The 24,224-nt window shown below is 42.9% G+C and overlaps 1 protein-coding gene across 1 annotated transcript in view; it reads left to right on the plus strand.

Moving 5' to 3' along the window:
- The first annotated feature begins 2,081 nt into the window (after window positions 1-2,081).
- PAPPA (pregnancy-associated plasma protein A, pappalysin 1) overlaps window positions 2,082-24,224 on the plus strand; it is a 213,468-nt gene continuing 191,325 nt past the window's right edge. The window contains exons 1-2 of the mRNA XM_011971313.1: window positions 2,082-3,149; window positions 22,434-22,579. Coding sequence (XP_011826703.1) covers window positions 2,293-3,149; window positions 22,434-22,579 — 1,003 coding nt within the window. The 5' untranslated portion in view covers window positions 2,082-2,292. The remainder of the gene's footprint in view (window positions 3,150-22,433; window positions 22,580-24,224) is intronic.

Consider the following 24,224-nt stretch of genomic DNA (forward strand, 5'->3'; position numbering starts at 1 on the left):
CTGGACAGGTTACTGGAATGACACAGACATAACCGTTGCTCTCGAGAAGAATACAGTTTAGCAGAGAGGGGATAATGGTGAGAACACAGACAACGCCAAAACCGAAGAGTACGTGTCGAGTTTCCTAAAAGTAAAAAGAGTTCAAAGAAGAGAATAATCACTATTCACAGGGCAGTCAGGAAGAACTTCTTGAAAGAGGTACCTTGCATGTTAGTCATTGGGAAGTCTAGAATAAAGAAAATCAGACTTGGACCTAGTATGTGACACAGAACCTCACTTAACCCCCTCCTTTACCAGATAGAGGATCAGGACCCAGAGGACATCAGAGGAGGCACTTGGTGCTTCATTAAGGTTGTCCTGATGGTAAGAGCAGGATGACTTTATAAGGAGACTCTGGCCATTTCCTGAAAGATGGTTGAGCAGGAAGTGGGAGGGAAGGTTTAGATTGGCATAGATGCTGGGCCAAGACTGCTGGCCATTGTCAGCTGCTAACAAAGAGATTTACACCAATTCTAAGCTCCCATTGCCCACGAAGGAGTGAAGACTGTGTGGGCCTCCTCTATTGATTTTGCTGGAAGCTCTCCATGCTCATTTGATGAGCACTAATGGCAGGTGAACTCCCAGAGTTATGGTGACCACGACAATTCTCCAGCTGAGAGCGGTCACTGTCCTTCTAAATGAACATCTTTTATTCACTCTCCCCTCCCTCTTTCTTCTCCCACCTGGCCTCATACATCATCTGACACTTGAAATACACTCTTAATTAGAAAGTCCTCTTCCCCATCCAACAGCTTTGTCTGTGCCAAGGACACTGGGTATATTCCAGAAAGGCTAGGAAATGGGGGTTGGTGAGCATAAAGATAATTTGATCCAGAGAGAATCCGCTAACCTACTTCCTGGGGTTCCCGGAGTAACTATAGAGATGCTTGGCTTGGAACTTCCTCAAATATCGAATTCAAATGTGTGACATGCCCCAGGTAGGTGGCATAGCCCAGATGCCTGATAACTTTGGTGAGGCAGGGAGAATTGCTATAAAATTAGTGCCTAGGATGGTGAATCTAAGGGTCTGATGGATCTAGGATCCACTTACCAAGCAGTTGACCTTCAACCTGTCTCTCCATCTCCTTTAACTTCCATATTCTCATCAGTTAAATGAGAAACTTAATGTCACCACCTTAGCGATATTACATGGATTAAGTTAATGCATATACAGACCTTAGCACAATATCTGGCCTGCCATAGAGGCTTAGGAGATTTTGCTCATTATTATTAAATATATATATATATATATATATACTGTCAATGACTCTGTGACTTGACAAATGCCTTCTATTCTCTGGGGCTCAGCTCTCTCACCTGTCAAACAAACGGTTTGGTGGTGATGATCTTTGAAAACCTTTGTAGTTTAGCTCTGAAGTGTGTTTTCTTTCTTTGGGGATAAATGGCAAGATTCCTGTTAGAGAATGAAGTTCCAGCTTTTCAGCTCCTGATCCTCACTTTTATACCCCAACTTTCCTGACAATTTAATGCCATTGATCATTTAATGACTGCTAATGGCAGATGTGCACTCAAAGTTCTGATAACTGTTGTAGGGACCTCCCTTCTAAATGAGCATCTTCTGTTCATTATCATCTCCCTCTGTTTCTCCTTTCACCGTGTATATTATCTTACACTTAAAACACCCTCTTAATTACGAAGTCCTCTTCCCCATCCAACAGCTTTGGAAAATGGTTTTCAGATTTTTATTATTATTGCTGCTGTTGTTGCATTTTCATTAGGTGAAGTACCCTTTCTTTAAACAAAAATCTTTCTTGTATGCTTCATATTCAAAACTAATAAAAGTTACACTTCGCAGGTTAAAGTTGTGATGAGAATGCCCCAAACCCAACTTATGCACTCTCTCAGCTCCTCCAGCCCTTGCCTTGCCCTCGAGGTGGTCCCAGAGGCACTGCTAGGATCCCACAGAGCAGTTGGAAAGCGATGAGTCTAGGATAACCTGATACAAATTTTATCAGAGAAAAATAAATTAACCCCCCTTCCTTTTCCATCCTTTATTTATTAATCTTTCTCTTTTGGGGCCACATAGGGCTGTATGACAAATGTTCTTATACCTCACGTGACCGAGGATGGGTCGTGGGCATTCACACCATCAGTGACCAAGGCAACAGAGACCCACGCTACTTTTTCTCCTTGAAGACAGACCGGGCCTGGCAAGTGACCACCATCAATGCCCACCGCAGCTACCTCCCAGGCCAGTGGGTATATCTAGCTGCCACCTATGATGGGCGGTTCATGAAGCTCTATGTAAATGGTGCGCAGGTGGCCACCTCTGGGGAGCAAGTGGGTGGCATATTCAGCCCACTGACCCAGAAGTGCAAAGTGCTCATGTTAGGGGGCAGTGCCCTGAATCACAACTACCGGGGCTACATCGAGCACTTCAGTCTGTGGAAGGTGGCCAGGACTCAGCGGGAGATACTGTCTGACATGGAAACCCACGGCACCCACACTGCTCTACCTCAACTCCTCCTCCAGGAGAACTGGGACAATGTGAAGCATGCCTGGTCCCCCATGAAGGATGGCAGCAGCCCCAAAGTGGAATTCAGCAATGCCCACGGCTTTCTGCTGGACACAAGTCTGGAGCCTCCTCTGTGCGGACAGACATTGTGTGACAACACAGAGGTCATCGCCAGCTACAATCAGCTCCCGAGTTTCCGCCAGCCCAAGGTGGTGCGCTACCGCGTGGTCAACCTCTATGAAGATGATCATAAGAACCCGATGGTGACCCGTGAGCAGGTGGACTTCCAGCACCAGCAGCTGGCTGAGGCCTTCAAGCACTACAACATCTCCTGGGAGCTGAAGGTGCTGGAGGTGAGCAACTCCTCCCTTCGCCGCCGCCTCATCCTGGCCAACTGTGACATCAGCAAGATTGGGGATGAGAACTGTGACCCCGAGTGCAACCACACGCTGACCGGCCATGACGGCGGGGATTGCCGTCACCTGCGCCACCCCGCCTTCATGAAGAAGCAACAGAATGGGGTGTGTGACATGGACTGTAACTATGAACGGTTCAACTTTGATGGTGGAGAGTGCTGTGACCCTAAAATCACCGATGTCACTCAGACTTGCTTTGACCCCGACTCTCCACACAGGTAAGACCTTACCGGGCTAAAGATGCCCTGTTGAAAGTTGAACTTGATGTCCTCCATATTATAGATAAGGCACCTGAGGCCCATGGGTGATATGGGGATTTTTCTGGTTCAACCAGCAGCTTCGTGATTGAAGCAACTCTTTTACTCAGGTCATCGTGGAGACCATAGGCAAACGGTTTATTACAGAAATAGGTACTGAGTGCTCATGGTAGGCACTCAGTACCTATTTCTGTAGGAAGCCTGAGAGCCCTGTTTTTTCAAAGAGCCCAGAGTTCAAATTGAGTGATATGAACTGAGTACAAATAGCTGTTGTATTGCATGACATAGAGTGGGTGAGAGTTGCAGAGTCCAATATGGTAGTTCCTAGCAACATGTGCCTACTTAAATTTAAGTCAGTCAAAGTTAAATAAAACTCAAAATCCAATTCCTGAATTGCATTAGCCACATTTCAAGTACTCTAGCCACAGGGGACTAGTGGCTACCATACTGACAAAGCAATATGAAACACTTTAATCATCACAGAAAGTTCTGGTGGACAGGCTCAAAGAACTGAAGTCACATGGAGCTAGACAACCTGGCCCCATGGTCTCAGCTGTCTGTGACTTCCTTATTTTGTAACTTCTTAGAAGCTGTTTCTTCATCTATAAAATGGGGAAAATAATGGTACCTGTTTTGTCAAGTTGCTCTGAGGATTGATAGAGAGGAGACATATAAAGTACACTCTCTTGTAGCACATCATTAATTCTCAATAGTATGTTTATCATTACTTGTCTAATGAAAGGTAATGTGCTGTGTTTAGGGAGTGCCCTAGATGATCAAAGAGAAAAAGTTGATTTTCAGCTTGACTATATCAGGGAAGCCTTCTTGAGAGAGGTGACATTTGAGCAAGGTCTTCAAGAATGGCTCTAATTTGAAGAATGTTAGACAAATCTAGAGATCTAATGAACAACAAGATCAAAACAATCGGTATAATAGAACAAATCTAGAGGACTAATGTACAGCATGAGGACTATAGGAAGTAAGGTTGAACTGTATTTGGGATTCATGCTAAATAACCAGATTTTAAGTACTTTTGGTACAAAACCAAAAGAAAATGGGTGACTTAAGATAATGGATATGTTAATTTATTTCACTATAGTAAACTGTTTACTATCTCTATGTTTCCCATAACATCATGTCTACCTTAAATATACACAATAAAATTTACCTGAAAAAAGAATAGGTATATTTTTGACATCAGAGATTGGGTGGAGGAAGAAGGGAGGACACTCCAGGCAGAGGGAATTTCTCATCTACTGCTAAAAAAAAGGGACAGAAAAGGGGTCCTTTGGTCTAATGCCTCACTTAGCCTCTGCCATTGCTATCAACTATAACCAGTAATCCCAAAGTAGAACCCAAAGGTGAACTCAAGAGTAACCTGTATTAAATGTGGGACCTGGAGGAACTAGATTCAAGCCGGAGAGACCATCAATATCCACTTTCTTGTTTTTCCCAGATTCACACTGAACTTTTCTATTCTGTCCAACACACAGGACCCTGGACTTGCTGATGGCTCGAGCACATTTGCCGACCTCTGCAGGTTTTCTGCTGACGCTTCTCTTTATGTCTCTCTCAAAAGAGCAAGGGCCTCCTGTGCATGAACAAAATACCTATGTGCAAAAGAATGAGGATGCTGGCAGGAGAATGCCCTGCCTGGCAGCAAGTCAGAAAGCACCTCAGCTCAGCTTCCTGGCACCAGGAGGGCCCCTGGACTCTCACCTTGGCTCCAAGACATGAGCAGTCCATGTGAAGAGAAGCCTTGGTGTGTGACCAGTCTCTTCCAGATCACAGTGCATTGTCATCTCTGCTTTAACTTGGGCCTTTCCAGAACTTGGCAGGGGAATCAACACAGAAGTTAACATTCACATTTGACTGATGGGAAATAGAGGAAATTTAGAGAGTGCAGTGACTTAGCTAAGTTCATGGGTCAAGAAAATCATTAGGCTAAATCACAAGTGCAAGTCTGTGATCAGTGTGCTCCACTAAACTAGACTCCCAAGAGGTACCTCTGTGCCTGGTCAGAATGGGTGTGGGGTAGAATGGATATAATTGGATGTCATCCATTCATTTGCACATCCATTTATTTGCTCATTCATTCACTCATTCATTCATGCAACAAATGTTTATACAGCACCTGCCAAGTGCCAGGAAGGTGGGTACCCTTAGCCCTGTTTTGCTTTGAAAATTCAAGATTCAGAAAGATGAAGGGACGTACCTAAGCTCACTCTGCTAATAAATGGATAGCTTGGATTCAAACTCAGGACGACTAGGTTCAAACCTCCCATGGAAGAAGGGTATTTTTTAATCTAAGGAACAATAAGAAGCAGAATTAAGAGACAGGTGATAGGGAGAGTGGCGCTACTAAAGTTTTGGGGAAAAAAAAACTGTGTATCATTGAGACAGGATGAAGAGCAGCTGACCTTTGCAGAGCACCATGCTGGTGTGGAGGGGCCCAGGTTCCAGATACCTCATAATCAGCAGACAACACTGGCAGGTTCCAAAGGCCTCCTCTTTTCTAAGTCACGGGAATGCATGCCCAGAGTGTCTGTGAGAGACCATGTGCCAGCTGTGACCGCTTTGACCAAGGCTTGTTTGTTTGCTGGCTGGGAAAGCTGTGTGCCCTGGGTGAGGCCCACCAGGCCACGTGTCATCTCTTGATGAGGCTGGGGTTTTCTGGGTTCTGGCCGAATCAGCTCTCCTGTGTGCAGACAGAAACCTGTGGAAGGTTGCAGATAAATTTTTGCTTTGTGAATTTAAACAAAAAAGGGAGGGAGCGAGGGAAGGAGGGAGATAGGGAGGGAGAGAGGGTCATGATTACTTGGTCATGACACAAACACCTCAAGCTCTGAAGGCCTATCCTGTGGGAAAGTCACAGAATTATTCTATATGGTTTCTAGGCCGTGGCTGGGACTAGAGTGTTGCAATTACAGGAGGCAGCTTTGAGCTGAGTAATAGATGATATCATCTCTAGTCAAAATAGTTCTTTTGGGGGAGGGCTTTGTGTGTGGGTGAGTGAGCTCCCCTTCATCAGAGGCATGCAAGTCAGTACTGATAGCCATGCATAATGAGGCCATAGCTAGGATTACAGTTCTGGTGGAGAAAGTGGCCTTGTGGTCTTGGGGTTGAGCACCGCACAGTAGTATCTTATTCCATATCATATCAGAAAACCAAATATTGACTGTTTCTCTTCTCTTTAACGGGCATTTATTGGACATGTCTATCCCACCAGCCATTCTCCTCTTCACTGGGAGTGTTGCAATGAGTTGGACATGTTCCTCACCATTGAAGGGCTTCCACTTTTGTGGGAAAGTCATATAGAAATATAAGAAACTCTAATTTGTAAATTTAGCGGCACACAGTAGGACAGGAGACCTAAAAAGCAGAGATTTATTTGACTAGGAAAATAAGGCAAATCAGCTGGAGGAGGCATGATTTGAGTAGGCATTTGAGAATAGGCAGCCTGCTGAGAGGTAAAGATGCAGACTGCATCAGTCAGGGTCCTAGCAGGAAACAGATGGCACATTCAAACAGAATAATTAAGGAGAGTTGAAGGAGGGGCTATTTTCAAGGAAAAGCTATTTACAATGTTGTAGGCGGGATTAAGGATAACCAACAAGGCCTCACACTATACTCTAGGGCGGACAACCATGGAGAGCCATTTACCCCCTTGGCCTGTAGGGGCAAGAGGAGAAAGTGGTTATGGGACCCAGAGAGAGGGGCTGTGTGGAGAGGGTTTCCTGGCAGCAGCTGTGACTCTCAGCAAGGGAAGCAGCCAGCCTACAGCCACCTGACCAGAAGGGAACCAGGAGAGTAAATTCCATGTTATCATTCTTTCTGCCTGCCAGTCTCCTGCCAGTGCTTCCCATTTGATGAATCCAACTGAAGTCACAAAACAAAGGAACTTGTTGATGCAAGCCATAGGTAGCCAGCCTCCCAAGGGCACAGAGCAGGGTGGGGAGTTGATCTGCATGAGCAAGCAGAGATGTCCGGAGCATAGAGACAGCCAGTCCATGAAGAGGGTAGGGCATAAGCCAGGCAGTGGAGAGGGTGAGGAGTGGTGTATAGACGAGAGCATGGAGTTTAAGGGGTTATTATGGCTGAGATCTAGACCATGAGCAGAGAAAAGTTCAGTTTATCTCATGGAAAACTTTAATGTTAGGCTTAATCCTCTGTTCCTTTCTCCCTACATTCTTCCCACCTTCCCTTCCTTCTGTCCTTTTCTTCTCTCAATAAATATTTGTTGAATGCTATATCTGTGCCAGCCCAATCACTGCCCTCCCAGAGCTTACCACCTAATGGGTAAGACGGAGAAGTAAACACCCCACTGCAATCACTGGTGTGAAGGAAGGATCTACAGTACCAGCCGGGAGGAGCAGTCTGTGTGAGCAGTAAATGCCTTGCTGTGACACTAGCCAGTTAGAAAAAAGACACTCCAGGTGAACTGTGGCCATTCTCTACAGTGGTAGAGAATAGCCAGGGAGGCAGGACTTCATTTGCAGCCATTAGAGATGTCTACATGCAGGTAGAATGCACTTCACATACCCTTTTATAAATGAAATGGAAAACCTGGATATTAATAAAAAGTTTCAGTGTCAGGAAATCCAGGGGCATTTGACACTGAAGACTGTAGCTACCTCATGAGAGAGGATATTACAACAAAACAACCAAGTTCCTGTTTGGACCCTTCCAAACCATACGCCCTGGCACCCTCAAGTGAACTCACCTTTGTTCATGAATATCTACTCATACAAAATGGGATGGGTGGAAAAAAAAAGACACTTTCCCTACACACTATTGTCTCATAAGGAAACATTTCCTTTGTCTTCTCTTTATTATTATTCGGGAATTATTTCCTTTGTCTTCTTCTTCTTATTATTATTATTACTATTATTTAATGTAACAAGGGCAATCTCCTGAGGCCAGGTTTTGTGCTTGTTGCTTTTGGACTCCAGTTAGTGTTGTTGGAAGTCTCACAAAAGAGGCTGCGGTAAGTCTTGAGGTCACCCCTGACCACTCTGCTGGCAGCTATAGCCCCCATCAGCCTCTTCCCCTGCTCTAATCAGGGCCTGCTGACTGATTTGTCCTCTCTGGGTGGGGTTTCCTACTTAATTTCTGATTTGATCTCATGGAGCATAAACTTCCTACTTTCCCCTTCCTTTTCAATCTGAATGAGGGACTCTCAGAGCTTAATGGAACAGTAGATTGGTCCAGATGGGGAGACTTTCTTGCTGCAGATGGGGAGACTAAGCCCTCAAGGAGGGGCAGACACTGATGCAAACCACCCAGTGAGAGTGGGGCTGAGCTGCGATGGAGACCCAGGATCTCACTTCCTACTCCCATGCTATTTCAACTGCTTCCTATAGACACCTTAGACACTAGCTTAAAACCTGGAAAGGTTATATTTAGTATGTTTATGTTCTTACCCATCATCCATATTCTATAAAGACACCTTAGTATCCAGAGAACTGTGATAAATGCTGTAAGGGTCCAAGATATAATCTCTGTCTTCAAGGTGCTTGTATCCTGTGGTTTAATGACATTTTGTTACAGTCATTCCAGAGGAGGCAAGAGGGCAGATGACTAATTTCCCTGTAAACCGCATAGCCTATAAGGCTCCCATGAGCTCTGAGAAAGGGCAAGATCACTGTGGATTGGAGAAGTTAGGAAAGGTTTAATGATGGAGAAGGGACGGCAATAGGCTTCTAGCATGAGCAGGCTTTGTAATAATAGAAAAGAGCTGGTGGGCAGGCCAGACATGTAGTGTTAATGGGGTAAAGAAATTGAAGTGGAAAGATGTTGAGAAGATGCAAGAAAGATGTGAGTCTTGTTGGGGCTTCATGCAGGTAGATACCACAGTTTTTTCTTCAGACTGTAGACACTGAAGACTCAGGCTGAGTTAGAATGAAAGAATTCAGGTGAAATAGATTCTAGCCTGGGCTGGGCAGTTTGTTAGCTATGCAATCTTAGGCAAGCCTCTTAATCTCTCTGAGCCTCCAATTCCACATCTATTTAGAGAGAATAATAGTATCTGACTGCCTGGATCACACAGTTGCCATGAGGGTCTCATAAAATAATATCCCAGAAAGAGTTCTGGGAAGAGTTAACCAGCATGCAGATGAAAGGGGGCATTGTTATATTTTCAGTAACTCTGTTCATTCTTTTCCAGTAATCATGTAAAAGAAATTGCTTGGAATTTTATAATCAGAATATCAGGGTTTACTTAACGTGACTAATATTCATTAAAGCAATAACAGGAGTCAGGTCTGGTGTGGTGGAAAAATTATGCGTGCTAGAGACTGACCAGGGTTTGAATCTTGGCTCTGCTCTGCACTAGCTGTCTGACCTTGGCACATTGCTCAATAAGAGTCACTGGTTTCTCATATGTAATAATTGGGTGATAACAGCTATCCTGTGGCATGTCATGACACTCAAATGGAGTCATCTGTGTGAGACACCTGGTATGATACAGTACCTGGCACATAGTAGGTGCTGGAGAAAAGTCTCCTCCCTTCTTGCGTGCACATGTGGACACCATCTCCTGCCTGTCAGCATTGTTTTACAGAGGCTGTGTTCCTACAGGCTCATAAAAACAGGCCTGGATGAAACTGCCATATACAAATTGAGAGCATTTGCTAAGATTATTTCATTCTTGGAATACTAACTTTTTAAAAAGGACTAGCCACAGAATTGGTATTTTTAAATAAAGACCCTATAACTTCTATCAAACTCATTGAGTTATTGAATTTACACACTGGCTTATTTTTAAAATGACCCAAATGTCTGGCATTGTTAAAGGACATATTTCTGAACAACACCATTCCAGGCAATGTTGGGATGGATCATAACGAGAGATATGCCAGACTGGTGAAGTTACTGTATGTTTCTACCATCTCCAGCCCTCGTGCCTGCTTGAGGGTTGATACACAGACCATACAGATTCAGGCATACTTGCACATATGGTTTGATTTTCTCTGATTCAGTCTGGGTTTTCCTCATGCTTTTCTTTCGAACAAAGTCCACCTTTACTCACAAGTTCCATCTGTGAGCCTTGCACACATATCACTTTGGTCTTAAGAGCAGAATAGAGAGGTGAACTGAATTAAAAGAAGAACTGCTCAAGACCCCTAAAGATGAGGTTAATAAGGAGCTCAAAACAGTGACCTATGAGGAACAGTAGAAGATCAGTACAGTCTAGCAAATAAATAAGAATACAAGTTTTGGTGACAGAGCATACTACAGTCAAGTCATTTAACAGTTCTGTAACCTTGCACAGGTCTCTTCCTTTGTCAAAGACTCAGTTACCTCCTCTGTAAAGTCAGGGATGAAAGTAACAATCTACTGCATTGGGTGGTTTAGAGGATTGGATGAAATAATACACAGTCAACCCTTTAGGACAGCACCTGGCACATAGTGAGGTCTGAAAATAGCAGTTGTTATTGCTGCTGTTGTTTGGGAATTTCCCTCCTCTGATAGATCTTCTGGCTTCTTATTGTACATATCCCGAAATTCTTAGCCCCTTTTCAATCCTGAGCCCCCTCACTACAATCTCAGTGTGGGAGTAAGAGACAGAAGTAACCTAATCAACCACTCTGTACTACCAAAAGCCTTTTTATTTTATCACCCACAGGTTTCATTTTTTTAAATATTTTTTTAATTCCAAAAGTCCTGTATAAACTGAATGCTAATGTATTCATTTTCCCAAGAGATAAGCAGCATGCCACACTAAGTTTAAGCATTTCCAGCAAAAAAGCAAAGGCATGTCTTGGATTCCAAGTTGGGGTTCATTGAATAGTGAGTAGGGAAGGAACTGGAAGCCAGGAAGCCAGGAGGGTACCCATAATATGCTCAGGACTACACCAACCAAGGCTCTCTCTCCTGGCCTGGGATTCTTGCCCCAGCATACTCTGCATTCTCAAAGTTTACAGACAAAAGTTGGAACTCTTTTGTGGGGAGAAGTCAGGAACATGCCAGGATCTGAGGTGCTCCTTCTCTCATCCCCTTCCCAATGTGTTCCCTGTTCCATCCCCAGCTGCCTGAATAGATGGCAGTACTGGTGCCCTTTTAAGGGCCTCAGTAGGAGGCAGTTGGTTTTTTCCCACCCTGGGTTTGGCATGCTCAGCACTCTCAATTTCCTTTCTGCATCCACTGATGACACTGACCACTCATGACAGCCTCTGCACTTGGTCAGATGCCCTTCCAGGTTAGGAAACAAAGCCGATGGGCGTGCGAGAGAGGGTTGAACTGACAGACAGCAGTACCTTTTGTTTTACTGAAATACATTTTCCTAAGTTGGTTACAGCTCAGCTTCTTCCTTCAAACCTACTGCTGGGCAGTTTTCCACCTCCTGAGAGGGAACCTCCACACCTCCACTCTCACTTTCTGAAAACACAAAACTAGTGTGTGAATAGCAGTGCATTTTGTTCACGGGTTTGTTTGCGTAACTAGAATATGCTCGTGTTTCCCCATTTTTCAGAGGAGCATTTTCTGTCTTCCTCCTTTCTCCTTTCTTCTCTTTCTTTTTCTTTTCCATGTTCTAGGTTGTTTTAGTGGCCTGGTGGTGAAGGGTGGAGGAGCACTGTCTCCGCGTCAAGCTTCTGATGTGTTTGATTCCAAACTTGTGTGAGTTGAGACAGCCAACTGCAGCTCTTAGCCTTGAACTTCACTTCTAACTACTGAACTATTTTTATGGCCACAGAGGGCAATGGTGATTATAACTCCACAAAATCATGAAGTAAGAGAGATGTAAAGCTGGTTTCTTTCCCATGAGGATCCATGGTAGAAAAATACAGTTTGCCAGTGGTTTGGCCAAGCATGAGGAAGGAAGTGACTAGATTCTTCCAGGAACTTAGTGACCAGGATGAAGTAAGACACTTTTCTTCTCTTGTTTCAAATTCTCCATCTGTAAAGTGGGAGGATTTGAGGTTTGTTCATGCACAGATATTCTCAAATCAGGCATTGGAATCCTGGTTCCAGGATAGTGGAAAATAGAACTAAAGTACAGAGGAAGGGCTTAATGTTTAAAAGGTAGAAATAAAGCCATGCACTGGCACTGGAGACACCAAGGGATATAAGAGACAGACTTTGCCTTCAAAGGATTGACCAGCCCCTGTATCTACTTGAGTACAAAGTGTTCAATGTGGTAATGAGGAACAATTATGCTCTGTGGCAAGTTGAAAAAAAAAAATCCTACTCATATTTCTCAAGTCCCAACAGTGGCCTTGTGATGGTACCCCATAGTGGGGCAGTCTACATGTCTGCTATTTTATTTTCCCTCAGGCTCCAAATGTGGCATCCTCTTTCCAAAAATCAATTTGAATTTATTTCTACTTTTGACAGCCTGACTTATAATGCCGTGCTTTCTAGCATCATTTCTCTATACTTGAACTTCTTGATCATCACATGACTCTCTAAGAGTTGTCTATCTTTAACCCCAAAGGAGACCCAAATTTGTAGAAGTTACTAGACTTATTCAAGGTCATCCAGAGGGACCTACATCTACTGTACGGACTGTATTGTTTTAATTTTAAATAAATTTGTTTTTTGCCTAAGGTTAAGTGATTTGTATGGGGCTATGGTCCAGATTAAAATTTAGACATTGCCATTTTAACACATATTGGTGATTATATAATTCTTGATTTATCCTTTCTAAACTTACTATCTTTTAGTTAGCCTTCACATCAGTTATGTGCCTACATGGCTAAAGTCTAGAGCCAAACTATGCAGTCTTCTGAAATAACCTTTGTTCCTAAAACATTGTGACTGCTGCAGCTTATGAAGCAGATGTGATTGTCTTTGCTTAGTTGTTCTTTAAGCATAAGACAAATCACAGGGCTGTCGGTGAGTTGTGCATATTCTGCTCAATGTGGTCAGTTGTGTTATTTATTAATTGTGGTTTTGATGCTCCAAGAAGGAAGTGAAGTAGCGGGAAGAGAGCTGTGGGCCCTTGAACTTTATAGTTCAGTTGTGAAAATGATCATCTGACATAAGATAATTACATTACTATTGTGTTACTTTTGAACACAGCATCACAATTCAATTGTTGCACCTCCTTACTTAGCAAGAGGTTCCTCATGCCTTAATGGCTGCTCTGAAAATAAATGAACTCTGAGTTTCTGAGGCTGTCAAAACAGAGATTGGAGTACCCCAAGAGAAGATCTTAGGGAAGTGACTGTTCATCCAATAGTTTGTGCATGAGTGTGTGTGACTGCCTTTTATGTGCCAAGCACAGTGCCAGATGCTAGAAGTACAACATTGAACATTGCACAGGACACCTGTAATTCTGCCCTTTTGGAATTTCCTGCAGCAAGATAAATAGCTAGCTGGATAATTGCTGTTATGGAGAAGTCCAAGGTGCTGAGCGAACACAGAGAATGGCTACCTGACTCAGACGTAGGGGGTCAGAGTAGCTTTTAGGCTGTGTCCTAGAGGATGATTCATGTTAACCAAGTGAGTGTAGCTGAGCTTGCCAGGAACCAGGTGTTCTGACACTTTGCTTTCTGTCCTAACAACCTCTAAAATTATTTTCCAAAAGGTAAATGAGAAAAATAGCAGCTGTGTAGTTTCTAGTAAAACACATGCATTGTAAAATAGGGCTCTTTATTCTGAGATTACTTTTTCTTTTGGAGTACTACTCAAGTACCTTTTATTTTATGATATGAGGGACCTCATACATGGTGGAGTGGTTTTTTTCCCCTTTTGAATGCTTTATTTATCCATCAAAATTACACATCACTGCTGACTTCCATCGCAATGTTTATTATTAGGTTGGTGCAGAAGTAATTGTGGTTTTTGCCATTTAAACGTAAGATTGAAAACCACAGTTTACTTGTGCATCAATCTAATAATATCCCAAAAGTCTAAGAACCTCACCACTGGCACACTCTGCCTCTCTGAACCAGCACCTCCTCTCCTCTGAACCAAATTCCCAGGATTCTCCATCCCACCCATTATTTGGTCCCATCGTGATCCAATCCACAAGGAGCTGAAGGTCAGTGATTTTCCTATGGGTTGGCCTTCCAGGAGACTCAGCAAAGGACATGCCGCTGGCAGATAAATCTCTTACTGGATCTAGCATTGAGAACAGCAATAAAGGGGGCTTTGATGTGCAGTGTCTGTGACTGATAAAAGAAGAATACTACAGGAGACAAAATCAGAAACCAGACCAACATTTCAGCTTCCCTCACTCCCACCCTAACTCAGTATCAAATTTTTCCCCATGTATGAATACCACTACTTCTTATATACATTCCTGTTGCTGTGAGACACTGCCAATGCCTCCTTCTCCACTTTCATCACCTCTACTCCATCTCCCAAATTCCTTCAGAAATCTCCCTGGAAAATGTAAACCAGATAATTTTATCCTCTTACATATAATCTGCCGTCGTCTGCTTGGGACTCCCAGGACACTTTCAATTCTCCATTGCCTGGTATACAAGACCCTTCCTCATTGTCTTAGTTTGTTGTGTATTGCTTCAAAGGAATACCTGAGACTGAATAATTTACAAAGGAAAGAGATTTACCTAGCTCATGGTTCTACAGGCAGTACAAGAAGCCTGGCACCAGTGTCTGCTTCTGGTGAGGGACTCAAACTGCTTCCCTTCATGCTTGGAAGGTGAAGAGGAGCCAGCATATGCAGAGATCACATGGCAAGAGAATAAGCAAGAGAGAGAGTAGGGAGATGCTAGAGTCTTTTTAACCACCAACTGTCACCAGAATTAATAGAGTAAGAACTCACTACCATGAGAATGACACCAAGCCATTCTTAAGGGACCCGCCCCCATGACCCAAACACCTCCCACTAGGCCCCACCCCCAACACTGGGGTGATTCAATGTGATATTTGGAGGGGACAATATCCAAACTATAGCACAGATGTAACCATTGCTATCCCCTCCAGCTTCATCTTCTGAGGTTCCTGAAACTTGCAAGTGAGGGCTTGTAGTGTCTCTTCTCATGCTTTTATGCTGCTGGGCTTTCTGGAGCTTCTGCCATTTTCTCTATTTCCCACACTTGGTTCAGTATCAAACCAAGGTTTATTCTTTATGTGAAAACCTCAGTGGCTTCTGACCCTCCTTCAGCTGGGTGTCATTGCTGTATGCTCTCATTATATTTAACACCCACCCGCTCTATCGTAACACGTATGATAAGAGGAAGTAAGAGACTAATGGCTAAGGATCTGGTCGGTAGCATCAAACAGACTAGGGGTTGTGTCCCACCTCTGACACTTTCCAAGTGGAGGGACCTTGGAAAAGTGGTGTCAGCCCTCTTATCCTTGGTTCCATCACTTATAAGTTGGGGATACTCTAGGGCTTTTGAAAAGCTTCAAAAAATATACAAAAATACTTCAACAGTTCCAGTGTGTAGTAAACTTTCCCAAATGGTAGTGTTATTAATATTATCATATTATGTTGTGATCATTCATTTGTTCGTCTCACTTTCTTCATAAAACTTCTTACATTGATAATGAAAATTGTGCTTTTTTTTCATTATCTATAGGCAAAGTTTTTAGCTTAAAGCATGGTATTTGATAGAATCTCAATAAGTGTTGATGAATGAAAGCAGAAAAGAATGAATGAATGATATGTGGAAAGGAAGGAAATTAAGAAGGAAGAAAGGAAAGAAAGAATGAAAGCAGGGAAAAAGGGAGGAAAAAATGGAGGTAAGGAAAGAATGACTCATTCAATAAATAAAGGAATGATCAATTTTAAATTAGTCTTTGATTGATGCTATTACATTTTTCTTTTCTGTGTGTCAAGCTTCCATACAAAATCTGTTATTTTGGAAACTAATCATTCAAGATTCCAAGAATTTAATAAACTCTCCCAGCATTTTCTTTCTGTGTCTCTTTTTATAGACTGGAGAGGCAGATTTAGGCATTTTTGACAATGCAACTAAGCAGGAGGATCAAGTCCAGATTGTTAGGGCCCTTGGGATAAAGAACAAAATTCAGGTTTTTGTACTGGTCACAGCTTGGAGAAAGCTTGTTATTTGGAACAAGGATATGGATGCAATAAACATTGTGAGGTTTATCTTGCTTTAATGACTTGCCTTGAGTGGCTTTGATCTTTATATTTGATAATCATTTTCAAATGGTCTGGTGTGTTCTGAGAATTAAGTAGTGGTTCATGGACTTGAGAACCTCCTTGGAAATGACAAGCTACAATCAGAATTTGGAAATGGGCAATGTTACAGAATTTGCTCTATGAGATGGAGAAACAGGACAACCTCCTGTGAAGAAGGTAAACACATTGATCCAGTGCTGGGAACCAGGGTTGGCTGGTGGAGCAGGAACCCAACAGGCATTCGGAGCTAAGGCCAGTTTTCTCTTGATCCATGAACTAGCTTAAAAGAGAATTTTGCATCTTGAGGGTTTTTCGTGAGTTGAGTACTCTTCTAGGCATTTCCTTGTGCATTACCTCCTTGAATTTTTATATCCCCCTTTATGGGTTGAATTTTCTAATTCCCATTTCACAGGTGAGGAAATTGAGATACAAAGTGACAGGGTCAGTTGTCCAAGACCACAGAGCCACTTTGTGGAAGAAGGAGGATTTGAATGCCAGTCTGTCTCTCTCTTAAAATCACCCTCTGCTGCCTTTTATTCTAACCTGAAAGAACTGTTCCCAGTCTCTAGCTAGCTTAAAAGTGGTCCACTCTTGGCCAGTGTATAGCTCACACAAACCCTCCTCCAGTTGAGGGCATCTACACATGGCCAGCACCATCTCTGTGACCAGCCACACCCATCAAGAGCCCAGGAAGCATGACTCTGGCATGACGTTGCTTAAAGATCTCTTCAGCTATCACTTCTGCATAGGGGAAGTCCACTGAAGAGTGACCTGCTTTGAATGAGAATAGAAATTGAGAGTCCTCAGTCTTGACCTGGGCTCACTATAAGCTTTACCATTGAAACGGGAAGGCCAGTGTATTATGCTTCTAGAGGTGAAAAAACTCAGGCCTTCTCACACTTTTTTCCCATGATTTTATTTAAAGGATTTGTTGTTGTTGCTGTTGTTGTTTTGCATTTTGAATGTGGTTCCCTTTTGCTTCTCTCTCAATAAAACAGGCCCTGACAGCCCTCTCATTCAGATTATTACAGAGTTGTGCCATCTCAGGCCAGTGCATTTAGGAAATATGTTGTTGGCACTCACCAACGAGTGAGATGCATAAAGAAAATATTCTAATGACAGTTGAGTTGAGAGAGCTTTGATCTCCCTCCAGAACTGCACTCATGGCTTTGAAATGCAGTTCTGGCAAAGGGGTAAAGTCTGGGCGCCTTGGCAATCAGGGCTGGGCCCCCTGAAACAGACATTCCAGGGGACCCGCAATCTCCACAGTGGGATCCAGGTGCATGGGTTGTGTAGGAAGAAAAGAGACACTGAGACACCACTCTTGAGAGGCTCAGGGGAAAGTATCTAAATCAGGAGGGACATTCGATCTAGCCAACATTTTCCAAACTTTTTTGTTTGTACTGTTGTTTGGTTTTTGGCAAAGGTGGAAGTGTGTAAGGGGGAGGGGTGTGGAGGAGGAATTATGGTCACATATTTTTGGGTACACTTCCTGCACTATCTATCTTACTCTTATTTTGTATATTCAAGGCTCCGAAAATTCTTGCAATTAAAAAAATATATGTATTTAACCTTGTTTAACAGACCAGGTCCCAAACCCATTTGATTCAGCAACATTTTTCTTTAAATATTCATCTCTTTCTTATAAATTTAGCCTTCTGTAGACCATGATCTGGAAGACACTGATCTATTTTACAACCTCACTGAACAGGTAGGGACCCCAAGCTACAGAACAACCAGCAGAGTATAGTGAGGAGTGGTCAGATATTCAGACAATGCAGGTTCCCACACCCAGGTGTCCAGCTGAGGGAGAGAATGGAGGCTGCCATCCTTCCCATGATTTGTTCTCTAAACTCTGCAGGGAACTGTGTCCACCTGAAGGAAAAGGTGACTTTACTTATGATACAAAATTGCTGCTATACACAAGTAACATGTACATAGGTTAGAGCAGAGTGGTTTGTTGGCAGGCTTTTCTATTCCCTGTATTAGACATATGACCTTGGGCAAGTCATTTCCCTTCCTTGAGCTCTGGGCTTGCTCATCCTGTTTTGAAACTATGCAATTTGAGAGAGAGGCACTCAGTAGCTGCCCATCGGTGGTGGTTCTCTCTTGAAGGATACTTTTAAGTGATACGGAGATAATAAAGATTTGGTTCCAACTGCCAGAAGCTCATTACCTGATAGAAAAGATAGATGCTCACACAGTGAATATAACCCAAAACAGAGTGATAAGTACTGGAATTAAAAGTAGGGGGCACAGAGGAAGGAGGACTCATTTTCAGATAGAGGTGATGATGATGATTTGAGTGTTGCTAATAATTTTCATTTTGCTAACAATAATGCAATAAAAGGAGCCTATTCTGATCAGTGATGCCTTCTCTGTGCCAACACCATGCTAGGCACTTAACCTGTGTTGCCTCTAATCCTCATGACATCCCTGACAGGTGGTAATCATCATCCCTACTTTACAGACGAGGGTGGTCATAAGAGGATACATAGAGTGCATCACATGTAAGCTGGACTTTGCAGGGTTCATAAGATTTAAAAGGGCCAAGAATCAGGAATAAAGATTGCAAGGCAGAGAAGGGAAACTAATGGACATGCTTAGGGGTTGGGCATAATTGGGAAAAACTAGAGGTTCTCAGAGTAAGATAACCAAGAGAACTTGAGTGATTGAGGTTGTAGGAGGAAGAAGGTTGGGTAATGAGGAAGAGACACTGAAAGCTGAGACTGGGAGAGCCACCCAGAGGCAGATTGTCAGTTTAGGTTCTTTCCCAGCAGGAGAAAATAGGAGACCAGGATATGGAGGGCTCACATTTTCTAGTTATGTGCTGGGACTGTGCTGAGCTATCTTATTTGATCCTGTTGGGATCTGCACTAGCTAATTGATACTCAGAGACTTAAACCTCCTTGTCCACAGATATAGGTCTATCTGTCCTATTCTGAGTAGCAAAGCTTCTACGCAGATTAAGCCACACAGATTAAGCTACAGATAAATACACACAGATTAATCTACAGACTAATACACACACAGAGTTGGACAGACAACTTGCCGATAGATATAGGTCTGTCTGTCCAACTCTGTGTGAGTTGGGGATTTTGATTGATTTTTCTGGGAAGTGAGTAATGTCTGTTTGTTTGGGTTTTGTTTTAAGAGATGGCCTATTGCTCTATTGCCCAAGTGGGAGTACAGTGGTACAATCATAGCTTACTGCAGCCTTGAACTCCTGGGCCCAAGCAATCCTCCTGTCTCGGCCTCCAAAGTAGCTGGGACTACAGGCACGTGCCACCATTCCCAGCTTAACTTTTTAAATTTTTTGTAGAGATGGGATCTCCCTGTGTTGCCCAAGCTGATCTCAAACTCCTGGCCTCAAGCATTCCCACCGCCTTGGCTGCCCAAAGTGCTGGGATTACAAGCATGAGCCCTGACATTTTAAAGTACATTTGACCAATTTATAATGTATACACAGCCTTCCCAACAATTGCAAAATGGAAGTCACGTGGCCATTTTCCTTCTCTCACCTTCACTATCCCTAGACAGTCATGGTCCTTCTGAAGTTGACCTCCTGTGCTTTCTCTTCTATCTTGTTGACGCAAAAAAAAAAAAAAAAAAAAAAAAATCCTTTCAAGGCATAGGGGTAGGAAGGTAAATACCCACATGGACTCCTGTCCTGAAGATTTTCCCCCTGATATATTTGAGAGACACTCAGCCTGGCTCTGTATTAGTGGGAAGACCTCAGGCAGCAAAAGGAAAACTTTCATCCACAGAGCTGTGTTGTTGCTTTTTTTTTTTTTCTTTTGGGTGGGTTCCCCTTGGAGAGGTGGGGAAGAGAGAGGCCAGTGGGGCCTGGATTGCTGCTGTGGATTCTTCCGCCTTAGGGAAATGGAGGCTTCCCAAAGTATGGAAAAAAAAAAAATCACGTACAAGCCAGGGAGAGGCTCCCACATCCCACTTCTCTGCTTTGGGCTAGGATGAATACCACTTCTTGAAAAGATTGGCTTCTGCAATTACCACTGAATAAACAACCAATTAAAATGTCTCCCCTGCCCCTACCCCACCCTTTTTCTCTTGAAGCTTTCTCATCTCAGAGCTATGGGGCAGAGGTGGCTTTCTCTAATAACATTTGTGTTCTCTGCCTGAGAGAACATTTGATGGAAATGAACAAATCAATTAGAAAATAATAAATTATGTGGAAAGGGCTGATCCAAGAAAATCTCAGCTCCTCTGTGTTTTCATTCTCCTCCCATGCATTGTTTCCCCTTTCACTGTGGGCCTGGGTGAGCTTGGAAATGAGGGTGAGGTTGTGGGAAGAGTTGGACACGTCTAGATTTGTACTTGGCCTTGTCGCCAGTTGTGTGATCTCTGAACCCCTGTTCCTTCATCTGTATGATGGGGATAAGTGATAGGAATAGCTAAACATGCACTGGGGCTTTCTACATGCCAGGCATTATTCTAAGCCCTTTACGCTCTCTTTATTAACTACCTTAACCCTCTGAACAGCTGTATGGGGTAGGTACTATTACCACACTCTTTCTGTATATAAAGAAACTGAGGTGCAGGAAGTTAAGTACATTGCCCAGGGTGGCCCAGCCATAAAGTGGAAGAGCTGGCTTCAAACCCAGGGTTGTAGCTTAAGAATGAGCCATCTCACCCACTCCGTTGCATTGCTTCAGCTACCAAACAGGGATGAGACGTGTACCTAGCACAGGGTTTGGCATACAGCAAATGCTTAATAAATGTTGGCTGTCTCTTTCCTCGTTCTCTTCCCTGATGACAGAGCAGACTGAATAGAATTCCTCACAAGGCTTCCAGCCTAAGAAGTTGAATATGGGCTCTTGGGGAAGAGAAGGGCTCAGCAGTGAGATTTCAGGTCAATATCTGAGTTTGTGTGGCTATTCTTGGAATTAGTCAGCTCAACCTCGATATAGATGTAAGCTCTCCTGGGCCCACCTATATCTCCAACTCATGTTTTTTGTGAAAAGTTGTACAAATTATGGTCATAGGAATGTTTGGTTTCGTGAGCTTGGGGCTTTCTGTGACATGGGCGGCCATGACACGCTAGGTCTCAGATGTATCCTGTTCACAGCAGGGTAGAGGTGTAGGTTTTCCACCCACAGAAATGCTCTGTGGAGCATCAGGCAGCTGTTACTAATTTCAATGTATTGATAAGGAAACCAAGGCCCCATTAGTCAGGAATTATTGAATTTGAGACTGAGAGTTAAGTATTTTTACTCTTACTTTTCCCAATTTAATTCAATTCCATCAAAATCTACTGAGGGCTCACCAGGTATCAAGCTTTGTGCCAAGAACTGGGCAAACAGAGATGAATAAGGCACCTCCTCTTCCCCCAGGTGGCCACAAGTGTGTATTATATAATAGAAAGAGGAAGCAATTTATTGAAATGGCAAATGAGAGAGAGTGCACTGCTAGTAGGAGGTGGACGAGTATGGAGATGTTAAAAGGGGTGCAGGTGAAAAGAGCATCAGGGAAGTCTTCCTGGGGGAGGGATACAAGAACAGACTTTGTATTTGTTCATCAGAGAACAAAATGCCGATCAGAGTCCCAGCAGAGGAAACAGCATGAATAAAGGTACCAATGGGATAATGCACCATACAGGGTGCAGAGATGTTGTCTGTATGCAGTGGGGTGCTCAAGAGAGGTTGTAGAGAGAGATGAGGCTAAAGAGAAGCCTGTGTCTTGGAGGCCATGCTAGGAACTTGGACTTTGTCTTTCATATATGGGGAGGCCCTTCTATTATTCTAAGAGGCGACGAGTAGGAAACCATCATTAATGTGTGCTACTGGCTGGGCTCTGTGAGAACTCCTGGGGAGAGACAGCATTAAGAAAAAGGAAAACACTGCCAAGTAGCAGCTTGAACTTAGTTAGGTATGAAGAAGGTTCTCTAAGCCTCTGGAGATAATGATACTACCCTACATCTCTATTCATAAGAAGCCTAACAACTTTGGCAAGCCTCTTAAACTCTTGAGGACTTAATTTTATGATCTGTAAAATGGAATCATCTTACTTATAATATTATTGGGGGAATTCAATAAGGTAGTGTTTATAAAGTGCTTAGCAAAGTGCCTGGCACACAAAGTTGCTCTAAATTATTTGGAGTGTGCCTATTATTTAAATAGTATCTTTTGGGGGGCATGATAACAGTCAAGGTTCTTTTTCTGTTTCAGAGCCTACTTGGATGTTAATGAGCTGAAGAACATTCTTAGATTGGATGGATCAACACATCTCAATATTTTCTTTGCAAACTCCTCAGAGGAGGAGTTGGCAGGAGTAGCAACTTGGCCATGGGACAAGGAGGCCCTAATGCACTTAGGTGAGTCTTAGAAACTCCTTCAGGAGGCAACTGGAGTAGCACAGTAATACATTTAGTGCGATGCTGATCATTATTATGATCATGATGGTGGTGGTGGTAGTCGTGAGGGTGAAAAACCCGTTTATTTATCACTTTTTAATTTACAAAACTCTTTAGCATCCTTTATCTCATTTTGACCACCAAGCAATTTTCTGAAGGAAATAGCACCGTATTATTAACCATGTTTTATCAATGAGGAAATGAGACCTAGAGAGGAAATGGGGCTTATCCAACATCATACACAAGACAGTGACAGTCACAATTGGAATCTAAGTTTCCAACACTGTCCATTGTTTGCTTTCTCCTTATACCCTCTGCCTCCTAGTTCCCGCAAATATCTTCTTAGTCTGGTAACCACACTGTACTGGCACAGCCAGTCATGGGTTGGCTTGAAAGACACCAAAGAGGCAAGAAAAAGTGAGTTCGCAAGAACTCCATGTTCCTCCATGTTCCACCCACCAACACCAACAGGAACTCTTCTTACATTCAAATTATACATATCCATAAACAAGACATAAGTTTGTACAAACCAATCACCAAAAGTTAGACATGACAACAGTTTCTGAACCAGGCCCTGTAAGCAAACATTGTAGTTCTTTAATTTTATTTTTTCCATGGTCTCTTGCAGGACACATCTATATGTAAACATGCATTTTTTTAACTGTACATTTTAAAAATCATAGCATAGATGAAATTCTGTGTTCTTTTTTCACTTAATATTATGCTATCTACTTTTTTTCCCATGTCGCAGAAGTCTTTTCCTTAACTTCCCACACATTTTTTTTCACTTAAAATCACAAAAGAAAAGCACCCTTCTGGGTTATTTCCCCCTCTCTAAAGACAAGATTTTTAATAGCCACATAATATTCCCTTGAACAAGGGCACTGCCATTTATTTAATAATTTTCCCTTTGGTAGAATGTTCCCATTATTTACAAGAATGAATCGTGATGACTCAGTGAACATCTTTATCTGAGAATGTTCAGGCTCAGCGGTGACAGTGCTGACTCTATCCTCAGGCCTGCCTGGTCTCCCGGTGAAACACAGTCCAGTAGCTGTTCCACTGCTATTCTGTCTTGGAAATTAGAAATTCAAATAATGGAAGTTTTGCTGAATGAAACCATAGACTTAGTTTCCTCCAGACGACTCTCATGTCTCAATTGTTTTTTAGAGAATGAAACCAATTTGTGTGTGCGTGTGTGTGTATGTGTGCCTGTGTGTGGTTGTATAAATAAAGATAGATACAAAGATAAATATCTACTTGTTCTCAGCTGGGAGGATTTTATGCCCCAGGAGACATTTGGCAATATCTAGAGACATTTTTGCTTCTTACAAATGGGGGAATGCTACTGGCATCTAGTGGGTAGAAGCCAGTGATGCTGCTAAATGTCCACAATGTCCACTACAAAGAATTATGCAGACTAAAAAGTCAATAGTGCTGAGATTGAGAAATCCTGAGATAGCTGATGTATGGGTATCTACATAGGCATATGTAGATAGGCAGATAGACAGACACAGACAAGCGGGGTTGGGCAGAAGAGAGCGTGCAGCTTAGGCAAACTTGAAGGTGATCAGCTTATATCACATACCTAGTATGATGTATGGAA

This window comes from Mandrillus leucophaeus, unplaced genomic scaffold, assembly GCF_000951045.1.
Source record: "Mandrillus leucophaeus isolate KB7577 unplaced genomic scaffold, Mleu.le_1.0 Scaffold1210, whole genome shotgun sequence".
Lineage (NCBI taxonomy): Eukaryota > Metazoa > Chordata > Mammalia > Primates > Cercopithecidae > Mandrillus > Mandrillus leucophaeus.